The sequence below is a fragment of the Biomphalaria glabrata genome, chromosome 10, assembly GCF_947242115.1.
Source record: "Biomphalaria glabrata chromosome 10, xgBioGlab47.1, whole genome shotgun sequence".
Taxonomy (NCBI): Eukaryota; Metazoa; Mollusca; class Gastropoda; family Planorbidae; genus Biomphalaria; species Biomphalaria glabrata.
In genome coordinates, this window is record NC_074720.1 from 6,173,498 (window position 1) to 6,187,552 (window position 14,055).

Below are 14,055 nucleotides of genomic sequence, written 5' to 3' on the forward strand. Positions count from 1 at the left end.
GGATAGACCTACATGGAGAGAGAGCATAAAGGAAGGGTCCCGGTTTGCAGATGCCATACACAACAGAAGCAGAAAGAAGGGTGAAAATGCAACGGCGCCTGGTGATTACATATCCCTAACCTGCGACCGCAGCTGTGTATCAAGGATTGGCCTCTTTAGTCACACAAGAAGTTGCAAAGGGAAAAGATTGTCTCTGGAGACGTGAAATGCCACTGAAATAAAATTCCAAAAACTCTTGGCTATTTATTGAAGATCTTGAGCTCAAATCCTGACTCAAGGTGACACGTGACTGCTGATCGCCCTGAGGAAGAATAAAAAGCTCCTCCCAGATACCTCGTTTCTTCAAATGCTGTAAAGATACCCCCCCCCCCCACCGCCCGATCTCCTTTGTGGACCAATGAAAAAATCTATAAAAAAAAAAAGTTTTCCGTGCTGCCTTGAGGCGCTCAACAAAGACAGCTCAAGTGGGAATTCGAAATCAACCACTCCCCCCCCCCCCCCCCGCAATAGATAGCCAAGCGTTTAACACCTATCATTCAAACACCATCCACAAATTAGCCACATCATCCACACATCAGCCACCCACCAGCCACACACTAGCCAAACACCAGCCACACATCGTAAAAGCAATAACATCGAGTAATTAAATCTTAATCTAGAATTATTTGTGTGTGTGTGTGTGTATAATTAATCTCTACATCTTTGTTGATGTCTGATGGATTATTACCACCAAGCTATGTACTCGCTAACAAAAAGACAACTTTCTATGACCATAACACTAACGAGTATAGCCTTGCAGTACTCCTTCCCCCAACAACAGAGCCATTATACTTGTGTTCATCTCCATCCTGGTCCAATAAAAGTGGAAACAAATCTGGTCTTACAATCCAACACTTACACAAACACACGTATACACACACACACATATATCTCTTTAAACAAAAATATGAAAGTCTAATTTTTTTTTATTTTTTTTTTGGTGACAAACTTTTTACAAAACATTTCCCCACTTAAATAAAATTCTGTAGTAATTGTAATTCAATCTCCTATGATATAAATTTTGACTACCTGATGATAAAAAATCTGGCTAATCAAAGTTCCATTGGACAAAATCCGTAGCATCAGATCACCAGACTCATCTCACCCCGACACCTCCCCCCCCCCCCCCCGAATACAGGCAAACACATCAGCGCAAAGAGACAATAGTAGTCACTTAACTAGACAATAGCTATCATAAATGGCTCTAATGTATAGCCCTGTTATGACAAGCCAAAGTTAAAGAAGCGCAAACGGCCTCTTCCAAAATCAAAAACACAAAATCATAACGACGCTACGAGCATAAGTCTTAATGGTCTATATCTCGTAACCAGGATTTCTGGGATCAGATTAACTCACACCAGCACGTAATCCTGGGACTTCCCCTGTCACGTGACCCGTGCTGGTTTACGTCGGCCCAGTCACCTCTCCGTGAGAAGTTGGATCTGTGAGAACGACAGTGTAGGATCCTGGAGATTAGGGCTTCGGCACACGGCTACCAAGCCAGGTTTTTGTGTGTGTGTGTGTGTGTGTCTAGCCTTGTGTTTAGTCTTGTCTTTAATGGATACCAAATAGTAGATCACTTGACAAGAATAGACGTGGAAATGTATTTTATGGGTTTAACTTTATGAACAGGACCATGCATCAAGACAGTGGAGTAGCTAGGGTATATGATGCCAGGTGCGGCAGATCCTAAGGATTCCCCCCCCCCCCTTTAAAAAAAAAAAACGTTAGAAGATTTAAAAATAATATGTATTTATTGCTTTTAAAGTATTGTTGAAAAAAAAATATTAAAAAAAAACACTACAAATAAATATCACGTGATTTCCTGCTGGCAATACTATCAATATTTTTTTTTCCCACCAGTTACTGTTCAATAGATAACATTACCAAATTAGTGCGTTGTAAATTTGCCACAGTTAATAGCAAAGGATAGGAAAAGATGAAGGTGAAACTGATCAGAACCTTTCTATTGCCACATACTAGACAACGACAGCATTACCATATTTGATGCTGACATATTAGTTCTAGAGTTTGTAATTTTTAGCTGCCTCGAAAGGGGAATAGCCACTATTAAATTTGTGTGGCATTCGTCCCCTTTAGATATCATAAACAAGAAACGATACTAAAAATCTGATATCGTGTTGTTTTAGATCTTTCGAAGATCTAACGCAACAGCTACTATTATCTTTTCCAAAAGCGAAAAATAAATTTAAATTTTTAAATCAAATATTCAAGCATGTTTTTTTCTTAAAACTATAGTACAGCCGCAACTATTCACACTAATAGTAAATAATAGTAATAATCATAATAAAGTATTTAAGCAGTGCCACTAGAGTCGCTCCACAGGGAATAGAAACACGGAATGTCCACGAATTAAGGTTAGCAACTATTTGGCATATTTTAATATTTACTTTTTTTTTTAAATTTATGTGACGGTTTTAGATTTTTTGTCAAAAGTTAAAAAAAAAATGTGTATTACTAATTTAAATACTTTTTGCGATACTAGCTACAACATTGAAAACAAAATCTATTTAGTATGCACATAAGTCTACTATAATTTTAAAACAACAATTGATAAGTAGTGTATCATATTCTACACATGAAGTGCAGAACTAGGTCTCGTGCTGTACTACCACTGTTTCTATGGTCCTAGTTGCACTGAACTATAGTTATATGTAATGAGTAGCGTTATGTGCATAAATAGCTGTCACGTGATATACTGTTTTGTAAGAGCTTCCCACCCACATTGTTTACAGTCACTATGACGAAAAAATTAAATACATCTCAAGATTTGAGAGGTTCTGGTTGCGTGGTATTAACCTCTTGTCTACCTATTAAGTGTCAGGGTTATGTTAAGGCCTTAGCTCGTTTGCCCGGGCCCCTGACATTTAACCAGGCACCTTCGTGCTTACAATAAATAAATGACTCACTGGTAACAATGTAAATATTTAATGATATAAATATAAGTATGATGACAAACTAATGGAGTAATGACATTGAATTTGGAACATATTAATACTGTCAATTTATTAATTAAACAATAATTCTACACCTTGCTATCCCACAACGTACACATTAATGTTCGAAACCACAACACAACACACTGCTGTCTCTAGTCACCAGCGTAGACTTCCAATCCCAAACTAACTCCCTGTAAAGACAAAGTAAAGACAAACTAGAAAGGTCTAGTAGACTATCACTATGGCATCGAAACAACTGCGAAACGCAGTTATGCCTTAGATACTCACCCTAAACAGGGGAACACAGAAGAATCTCAACAAACGTTACACCAGCAGAACAAAAACACTCCATTAACTTACAAGCAAGGCAACAAAAAGAAAGTGCGTTCAAAAATTGTGCACTTAATACACATTGGTGCTAGAATGCCATAATCTACGCACCGACATTCCCCCTCTCCCCACAAACTGGTTCTTACAAAGTATGGACCAGTTTCCGTACCTCAAACTGAAAGAAAAGTAAGAAGATATCATTGCAACTACAAGGTAAGCACATCCAGCTAGGGAACATTCATCCGCATTAACATCACTCTTCCAAACATAACAACTTAGAAGAAAAATTACCAATTATACTTTTTACCAAAGTATCCACATTACACTATGAACCATTCACAAAATCACATCTACCAACCGATCAAATTTAAAATGCATAATCAACAAATTAATGTCAATAATACTAAATGCAACATAATTTCATCTAACATAAAGTGCAAACATTTTCAAACAATAATGTATACATTGGAACATTAAAATGCATAAGACATGTATATACCAAAAATACATAAATATGTAACTTATGTAGCTGCACATTGGAAAGTCTATCTTGAGCACGGATCAGCAAGCAGATTGTCCTTTCCTCAGACGTGAACAACATCAAATGAATAATCCTGCAACATCAGCGCCCATCTTGTAATACGTGCATTGGTAAAGTTAGTGCTCCCAAAGTAACATAAAGCCTTGTGGTCAGTCTGGAGATTAAATTTTGTTCCCGGCCAATAATTGTCCCTTTTTCTATTGCATATACAATGGCCACTTCTTCAGGTTTAATGGTAAAATACTTCTGCTCCCGAGGCAACACTTTACGGCTCACATAATTTTATAGGATGCAACATACCATTCACACACTGGCATAGAATGCCAGAGATCTCCCTTTGTCTGAGGCATCAGTCTGGAGATAAAACAGTAGAGAAGAATCAGGCAATCGAAGAATAGGATAGTTACACAGACAGGCCTGTACTCTCTTCAATGCCTCCGCACACTCACAGCTCCAGTCTACTCTCATGGATTTTAAACGACGTAAGAATGCCTTAAAAGGAAAAACTAAATCCACGTATCTACCAATAAACTTTTACTCCCATAACTAACAGATATGGTTCCGATACTTTAAATAACAAAGTATATACTCAACTCACTTTAAGTATATATAAAGATTTAAGTGGAATGGAAAAAAAATAATTTCGTCTAGAATATTGATTACATCAACATCTAAATATACCAACACCATTCATCCATAGGTCTCGATATTTAAACAACCCAATATGGATTTGCCAGAGTACCCTAGTTATCATCACGTTATCCCCGCGTGCTTATACGATGAGGAACAACCACAATATTCCTACCTCCAAATTTGGACTTGTCCAAATATTTAACTGCTCTCGCAACGTCTGCCAGGTTCCTGAGCCTAACATGACCTACACCCATTGACTTCCCATTCGCCATCAAAACCTCCACAAATCCCACCAAACCAACATCTCTAAACCTATCCTTTAACTTCTGCCAGTTAACATTATATGGTAAATTTCTAACTGTCACTGTGTAACGATCCGGAATCAGCTTATAGTCACGACGACTCTTGGACTCGCGACGGCCCTCTAGTCATCTATCACTTGGCCTCTGCTCACGTGCTCTGACCACAGTATTACAATCGTCTTCCCTATCAGTTGGATTAATCGGGTAAGTGTTTGGAACCCTATCCCCACAACTGAAGCAAGCGATCTCCATCCTTTTGCCCCCAGGACTCCGATTCATCACAGGCTCACTACACGCTGCCGCAACATACACTTTGTCTTCCTTAGCAAGCGACACGCCCGCACTAGCAACCTTAAAACCTTCAATAACATCAATCATATCATCAACGGTGCCTTTCTTACTTATTATCAGTTGCTTGTACACATCACCGGACACATTCTCAAGTATTCTATCTTTCACCAGCAACTCTTTCACTTCTTCCACAGTCTTGCCTACTTCAGCCATTTTTAACCAATTGTCCAACGCGTTTCGCAGCTCGGTGACAAAACCCCTAAAATCGTTCTGTCGTGGTTTCACCCGGTGGAACCTCTTGCGGCAGATTTCCGCGTTTATATCCGCATGTCGCAGTAATACAGCCCTCACTTCCTCATAATTTTCATTCAAAAACAGACTGTCCCGCAGCATACAGTTTCTTAGAAAGGTAGTTAGTTTATAGGACAAGAGCAATGACCATTCCTTTCTATCGATCTTGCATCTTGTTGCGACGGCCTCAAAGTGTGTTAAATATGCCATCAGGTCATCGTCTTCCTTCATTCCCTGGAAGCTCTTGTCAAGTTTATCTAAAACATTTCTAGGCCGCACCTCTGCCTGTGTTGCCGTCCCAGCCGCTGTTGCTGACTTTTCCTTCATTTGTTCTAGTTCCATCTCCTCTTTCCTCTTGAGTTCCTCCCTGGCATCTCTTTCTTTCCACCTCTCGTGTTCCTCACGCTTGGCCTTCTCCTCACGTTCAAATCTGGCCTTCTCCTCTGCCTTCGCCTCTTTCTTAGCTTTTTCATAGTCTTCTTTCTGCTCAGCCACATACCTCTCCAACCTTTCACCTTCGTACCCCAGAGAACGACCATCACTTATAAACTGGGCAGTAATTGTCAACCTAGTTTCCATGGTAAATACAATGTACACTACTTGGCTGTATTATATTTAAATTATATACAATATGGGAACCAAAAAAAATTCTACTAATTGTACAAGAGATCAACTAAAGCCTAGAGCCTGCGGTTAAATGGCAAAGAAAGAAACCTATCTGTGCAGTATCCCACGTCGGAGGAAAGTGCCTCACTCAGGCCACAGCGTCGAAATATAGTTGCCACAGGACAATCCAACACAATACTAGTAGCCTCAGACTTCAGTAGTTACCAACAGCCACTTTACACTCACGTTCGCTTGTTGCCGGGAGCGAGAAGACACTCATTCAAAGGTGAAGCACAATATAGAAAACAAGAAAATACAAATGCGTTTCAATCTTGCAATACAATAGTTATATTGTATATAGTATAGTATAGTTATAGTGTTATCACTTATATCACAAAGGATGTATTTATTGTATTTATCTGCTACTTTCGATATACATCGTTGCCAATGGTACACAATTCAATATTAGTACAGTAGATTGTGATGCAATACTATGTAAACAATTATTAGATTGTAGACACTGCTGCTACATAATCAAGTAACTAAAACTTATATAATGATTGAAATTATAATTCTGTGACTGGTAGTCACAGCCGGACTCGAGCCCCCAACTGTCAGGGTTATGTTAAGGCCTTAGCTCGTTTGCCCGGGCCCCTGACATTTAACCAGGCACCTTCGTGCTTACAATAAATAAATGACTCACTGGTAACAATGTAAATATTTAATGATATAAATATAAGTATGATGACAAACTAATGGAGTAATGACATTGAATTTGGAACATATTAATACTGTCAATTTATTAATTAAACAATAATTCTACACCTTGCTATCCCACAACGTACACATTAATGTTCGAAACCACAACACAACACACTGCTGTCTCTAGTCACCAGCGTAGACTTCCAATCCCAAACTAACTCCCTGTAAAGACAAAGTAAAGACAAACTAGAAAGGTCTAGTAGACTATCACTATGGCATCGAAACAACTGCGAAACGCAGTTATGCCTTAGATACTCACCCTAAACAGGGGAACACAGAAGAATCTCAACAAACGTTACACCAGCAGAACAAAAACACTCCATTAACTTACAAGCAAGGCAACAAAAAGAAAGTGCGTTCAAAAATTGTGCACTTAATACACATTGGTGCTAGAATGCCATAATCTACGCACCGACATTAAGGAGACTCGAGATCGAGTCCCGCCTCAAGGGGACTTGTCTCTGCTGAGCGCCCGAAGACAGAACGAAAAGCTTCTCCCAGGTACCCCCCCCCCCCTCTTCCTCAAATGTCGTAAAGTGGTAAAACTGTGATCGCTATTTTATTGCTTTTGAACAGTGCAGCTTCTATGCTTAACTCTTTCTCTCCTAACTGACGATACCAGCGCTGATTCCACCAGAATGTGGTAAATAATTACGGAGAGAAAGAGTTAAAAAAAAGCTCAGTGCGCTATGGTCAAATCTCTTCTGTAGACCAACGGGAATACTGGAGAAAAATTCTGTGCTGCCTATCGATTAGATGATTGTAACTTCTGTCCATATGTTTTAGTTCAAAAAGTTCTCAAACCTTTTTGATCCTAGGACCCCTTGAAATAATCAAAACGTGCCTGCGGACCCCTAAGTAAAAATGCTACATAAATGCATAGTATATCAGTTTCAAATGTATATAAAAAAAATCTCGGATGAGTGTTTATTGAGACAATTACTTTTCCTTAAAATAAAATTTTAAAAAATTGTGTCCGGCTTAAAGTTTGTAAGATGGAACCACACATTGAAACGAGCACAAATTTCTTTTATTGGTGACGAGGTATATTACGGCAATGAATCCATGGTGTACCAAATAAGAAGACAGGAATTGCAGTCAACAAATTCTTTACAATGATCCATAATGCAGGATACAAAATTAAAATCTGTTTTTGTCACCAGAATTAGTGGTAACCTTGATTAGACATTGGTTTCAGTTTCTCGTTAGTGGATATTTCAATAAGACGCTCCTGTATTAGTAAGGGTTAATCTGTGATTGGGATCTGAGGTTGTTCACGTGATAAAGAGTTAAATCAAATCTTTGGCTTAGTTTGTTTTAGAATAATTCGTAATAGACATATTGAACAGTATTGAGTGCCGAGTTAATATTATTACTCAAATTATCCGATTGATTTAGGTAAAAAAAATATTTTAATTAATACATATATATGTTCTTTCTGCGGACCCCCCCCCGCCCAATATTCGTCTTATGGATCCTTGGGTTCCGCCCACAACAGTTTTAGAACCCCTGTATTAGTTAACTGATGTTTTGATGGTCAATACGTTTCTACTATTTAAAAACTTTACTACTTTAATTTCTTCGATATTGTGCCCTGTTATTTCACAAATATGCAGGCAATATAGATGCGAACTTAATACTTCAATAACACTTTAATAGAGGCAATATAGATGCGAACTTGATACATCAATAACACTTTAATAGAGGCAATATAGAGGCGAACTTGATACATCAATAACACTTTAATAGAGGCAATATAGACGCGAACTTGATACATCAATAACACTTTAGTAGAGGCAATATAGACGCGAACTTGATACATCAATAACACTTTAGTAGAGGCAATATAGACGCGAACTTGATACATCAATAACACTTTAGTAGAGGCAATATAGACGCGAACTTGATACTTCAATAACACTTTAGTATTTTACATTACTTTAGTATAGGCGTAATATGCGTCGACCCGATATCTCTTGCATTAGCAATAAGACTAAATGTTTCAAGAGATGTAATTTCAGCAATAAATCTGAGTAGCTCCAGAACCTGTGACTCAGCTCTTTAAGCGACGCCACGCTTAAAGCAATCACCCCATCGGTTAATTGCTTAATGCACCAGGCACTGGGGATATAAAATTAGCGGTTGCTGTGTAGAACTATTGACGGAATTGTCTTTGTAATGTCATAAATAGATGCATACGTCTAACTAATTAAATTTAGATATTGCTTAGCTGCCAATATTAAACAGTTTATTTTAGATTCACCCATTACTTAATCTTTCGATAATTACACAATGAGCCCATGCCCTTACAAAAATAACACCACCCCCGCCATTTAAAAAGAAAAGTGATTCCAGGATAGTTATTTAAGATATCTCAAGATTTAATCGTCTATATCAAGCTGAGCTAGTCAATATGCAAAAAAGGGCGGGAAAATAAATGTGTTTACAGACTAATTTACATTTTCCGTATGTCCACATTGCAGAAATCGCATTCAAATTAGGGCGCCATTGGGGATTTTTAGAATAAGTTTTGACAAGTAAGTAATCTGCTCTTTGTTTACCAAATGATTCTAAACATCCGTTTTACATTCGAGGACGTCCCTGTTTGCGCTTTCATCGCATTGGCGCCACACTTTCATGGAGGACCTCAGACCAGTGGACGACAGGTGGGAAGAGGCTTCAGACATTGCCAGTGACTGATCTTTGTGGAGAACAGCTTGCCACCCAATGCGCCGAACGGCGCGTTAGGACCTAAATCTAAGTAACTTTTACATCCTCTAAGCAAAAAAACGTAAAAGAAGAAAAAGCGATATAGAGAAATAGTGAGGTCGAGATGGTGTGACCTAAAAAATTCAGGAAAACAAGAAAAAACATTTTTAAAATAATTTTTTTAAAGACAATATTATTAAACTTTAAATATGAAAGAAAATAATATTAAAAAAATAATTATAAAAAAAATGTTAATTTTATTAGAATGTTGAGCCCGTGACACCAACAGCTGCTTGAATACTTAAAAATGAACGTCTGAATGTTTTGAATTAGTCAGCGGGGAAGTCATACTTAAGTGATACTTTATTGGTATGTTTATTATATGGACATGTAGGTCTAACCCTAGAACTAAAGTTCTGATTTTGAAATATTTGAGATCTAGTCTAGATCTACATCTAAATCTAGAATGTAGATGTAATCTATATTAGATTTACGTGATAATATAAGCAACGCTTATAAGCTTCAATAAAATTAAAGCAACTTAAAATTTAGTGTTACCGAATAAATATGGTTATACGGCTGACTATGCCATGTTGGCTCTAGACCTAGATAGATTTGTAGGTCTCTTTTTTTTAACTTGAAAAATTATAACTATCGTAAAAAAAGCTAAAAATCTATGGCCGTATTATGAAAACTTTAGGGGCTCGCAAAGACTTTAATAAAACAAAAAAAAACATGTTAACCTCTAAAGCTTTATTACACTGAATGACGAAAATAACTACATACATAGTAAAGGTCAAGACATGTGGCCAGTACACAATCTAACGTGAATTATATATATATATATATATATATATATATATATATATATATAGTTCGTCCATCGTGGTTCGATGATGACCACTTTGTCATCCAGGGGGCTGAGGGCTTTGCACTGGGGTTTTATGCCTCCTCATGTGGCTGGTGAGACCTATGTGAGCCTGGAATGTTCAGCCGCACACTGAATTAAAAATGTAAACAAACACTAGGAGTAACCATCGAAATAATCACACAAATTCACGACAGAACAGTACCAGGAAAAAGAAGAAGAGGCAGACAGAGAAAGCAAGGAAGGACAACGTAAAATAAGTGACGGGCCAGCCATTGAAAGAGGTTCTAACTAAGGCAAAAGACAGAGAGGAATGGAGAAAGACACAGACGAATCCTGCATGGTACCCCAACGGTCCAAAAGACTAAGAAAAGATAAAGAAAAGGTAAGTCATTAACGAAAATCTATAATACGGTCCTCAGGGTATAAAACGCTAATTGTTTAGTAGTAAAGCGGACAATTCGACGCTAGTGCCCAGAGACCTTTCTGTCCAGATTTCAATCAGATAGATCTTCAAATTATTCCAACCAAATAAAAAGTTCCTAACTTTGTCACCAGTGTATCTACAATACATTGAATATAAATCTTGCATATTCCGTTTCTAGAGAGATCTCCAACTAGAGCAGCTGTTCTCAACCTTTTAGTCTCTGCGACCCCTTTTTACAATCTCCCACTCTGCCGCGACCCCCCCCCCCCTTCCGTACACATACATACAGCAATAGAAGAATGGACAAAAACTATTCATTTTTTCGATGGTCTTAGGCGACCCCTGGCAAAGCGTCTATCGACCCCCAAAGGGGTCGCGACCCACAGGTTGAGAACCCCTGAACTAGAGTAAATGAATTTAGATTAAATTGCTCTGATGCAATTATGTAGTGTGTATATTACTAAAGTGATTCCAATTTCCAGAAAAAAGGGCTTCGTATTTATTTAAAGAAGATTTGAGTTTTTGAGTTTATAATTCACAGTACTAGCTCCGGCCTCATGATATTGTTGGAGAATTCAGATGCTGTCTAAAGCACTCCACCCTATATAATTAGAACATCAGAAAGGCATTGTCTGATTAACACTATTGTTGTGACCCGGTTACTATACGGCATGTGTGGCCAACCGTGACCCACATCTGACATCGTGACAATAAGCCTTAATAGTATCTTGTCATCTGGCACTCAAACATATCGTGCCAAAGAGTAAAAGTTTCATAAAAAATATTAGAAAAAAAAATGATTGGTAAACGACACAACTGATCTACCTGTCACCCAATACACACAAAAAAATCACATTTAGATTTGGGGGTGGGGGTATTAAATAAAACAGACGTTATTTTTTTTTAACGCAGTTGACAGTAAAGGCGTGAAGGTGGAGCGAGGCGCCCTTCCAGGCCCCGACCTGATACACCCTTCATCTCCTGTCTTCAATCCTATTACCAGCGTTGGCCACCTCAATTACGTGGCCGGCTGGTTCAAGGTTACTCTAATAAATATCGTGATGTGTTGTTTTTTTTCTTTGGGAACAACTGCGCTGGTTTTTGTGTGACTATGTGAATTGTATGTAATCCTTGTTAACAGAAAAGAATTTGAATTGAGACAAGATATTAACACATTTATAGTATTTATAGAATCTATCTTCTCCAAAGGCAGTCTTTTTTTGGTGAGCTAAAAGGTGGTCCAGAGGCACCCCACGGAAATGCTTCAAAGACCAGCTTAGGCGTCAACTTTCCTTGGCTGACATAGAAGAGGGCACCTGGTTGCATGCGGCCTCAGAACGAGACAGCTAGAGGTCACTCACGAAGGCCGCGGGATACACATTTGAGACCAAAAGAAAATCCGCTGCAGAGGACAAACGCAGACAGCGAAAAGAAAATCTAAATCGACCACCTGCTGCGGACAATGGTTATGCTTGCCCTGCTGTGGCAAAATATGTAGGTCACAGCTGGGTCTAAAAAAGCAACGGGAAATATTGTAATCCTCACTAATCTTCGGACTCGAAGACCAGCCTTATAATTAGAATCTATCTTCTATACCCAATTCTTTGTTATTTTGAAATAATGTATTACATTAAGTTGACCCTTCAAACTTCCTTTTTTAAATCATTAACATTTGTGCAGCTCCATAAATTAGCAGATTAAAGACGATCCTTCAAGGCACCGTGCCAGGTAAAAATAATTAGGAGGAGGCAGAAAAAAAGATGTGTGGGTGACATATAGAAGTGGACGGAGCTATATTTCGTGGGAAGGAAATAGAGGCAGATGGCTTTAGGTTGTGAAAGAGTCATCATCAACGCCTCCATGCCCTTGACTTTACTCATATATATATATATATATAGGTATGTGCACATTAATTAGGCATTTGAATCTAGTTCGCAGATATAAAGAAGTTCATTAGAAACAGCAATGAACGAGAAATATGTTCTAGACCACATAACAAAAGTATGAATGAAAGTACTCTCGTGCATTTTGCTTTTTGGTAGTAGATGTAGGACTATCAGAGATTTTCATTTATGTTGGGAAAAACTATAAAGAGCTAATTTTGTGGTGTATCTGATGCACAGGGTAAAGGAAGTATAGATAAGCTTGCTATTTTTTTTAAAGCTATAAGACAGGGGTTCTCAACCTGTGGATCGACACCCCCTTGGGGGTTGAATCACAATTTTCCAGCGGCCTCTTAAGATTTTTGCCTAAAAAAAAAACTCAACATTGTACACATTTTTTTCCTGGGTAGCCACTTTTTTTTAACAAATATAATTGTCATTCGAGAATAGATGATACGAACATATGAATCATGTTCCTTCCAAACTGTGTATAACTATAAGTGTTTATTTGTAACAGTTTCAATTACTATCCATTAAATGGTGTGACGGAACGCCCCGTTTCAAATTATAAACATAAATATAACAAATAAATATGTTGATCACGATATAAAAGTTAATAAACGCAAATCATAAAATTACAAACTCATTTATTTGTAATTAATTACAAACAGAAATATTTATAGTTTAGTGATTAAACATACAGATTTGGTAATTCTAGCAGATTTTACATTATAGTTACGATTTGATAACATTAGCAAAAACAAGATTTTACGGCTGTGGACTATTGTAAAAAGGGGTCGCGGAACTTAATTGGTTGAGAACCGCTACTATAAGATAATACGTGTGCGAGTCTTATTACTGCAGAATCATTTTTTTTTTCCATTTGTAGCACAATATTTTACTTGACGAAATTGAAGTTCGGCCTATTTGAAATCCATGTCTCTACAACTGCTAAATCTGGCCAAACTTATCATACAGGGCGTCGTTAGAAAAGTGGAAAGTTTGATTATCAGATGAGATTATGAATAGAATGCGTGCTTATTTTGATTTGGAGGTTGTTATTACCAGAGGCTAAGAATAGACCACGTGATCTCTTGATGATTTGAAAACCAGCTTGGGAAGAACGATATCTCACAAGTTACACTTCAAAACCCTACACGAGCTTGGATTTCTATGTGAAGACGCTGCTCCGAAGTGCACGGACATTTCGAGCACCTAAGAGTTTAATATAACATATGCCTCTAAAATAAACTTTGTAAAAGTTATTCTTTGTAAACATAACTAACTATTTGACAAGTTATCCGCTTTTCTAGCGAGCCCCCGCACCCAACATAAAGCGTATGTATCATTGCCAAATATATCTAAGTTCCCTAACTCTAAAGGACTCAAGAGGAGGTGAACACGTATGTGGCG

General features: G+C 37.8%; 1 protein-coding gene across 2 annotated transcripts; it reads right to left on the reverse strand.

Moving 5' to 3' along the window:
• Window positions 1-2,884: 2,884 nt before the first annotated feature.
• On the reverse strand, window positions 2,885-7,163 carry LOC129928852 (uncharacterized). Of its 2 annotated transcripts, none has more exons than XR_008780372.1 (2): window positions 3,288-7,163; window positions 2,885-3,190 (listed from the first exon to the last, which is right to left on the reverse strand). XR_008780372.1 is itself a non-coding variant. In XM_056045249.1 (2 exons), the coding sequence occupies exon 2, from the start codon at window positions 5,964-5,966 to the stop codon at window positions 4,932-4,934; it is 1,035 nt and encodes a 344-aa protein (XP_055901224.1). In that variant the 5' UTR covers window positions 5,967-6,917; window positions 7,015-7,163; the 3' UTR covers window positions 2,885-4,931. The 2 variants fall into 2 exon arrangements, 1 of the variants encoding a protein (XP_055901224.1); XM_056045249.1 differs by having other exon boundaries at window positions 2,885-6,917; window positions 7,015-7,163.
• Between the last annotated feature and the right edge of the window lie 6,892 nt (window positions 7,164-14,055).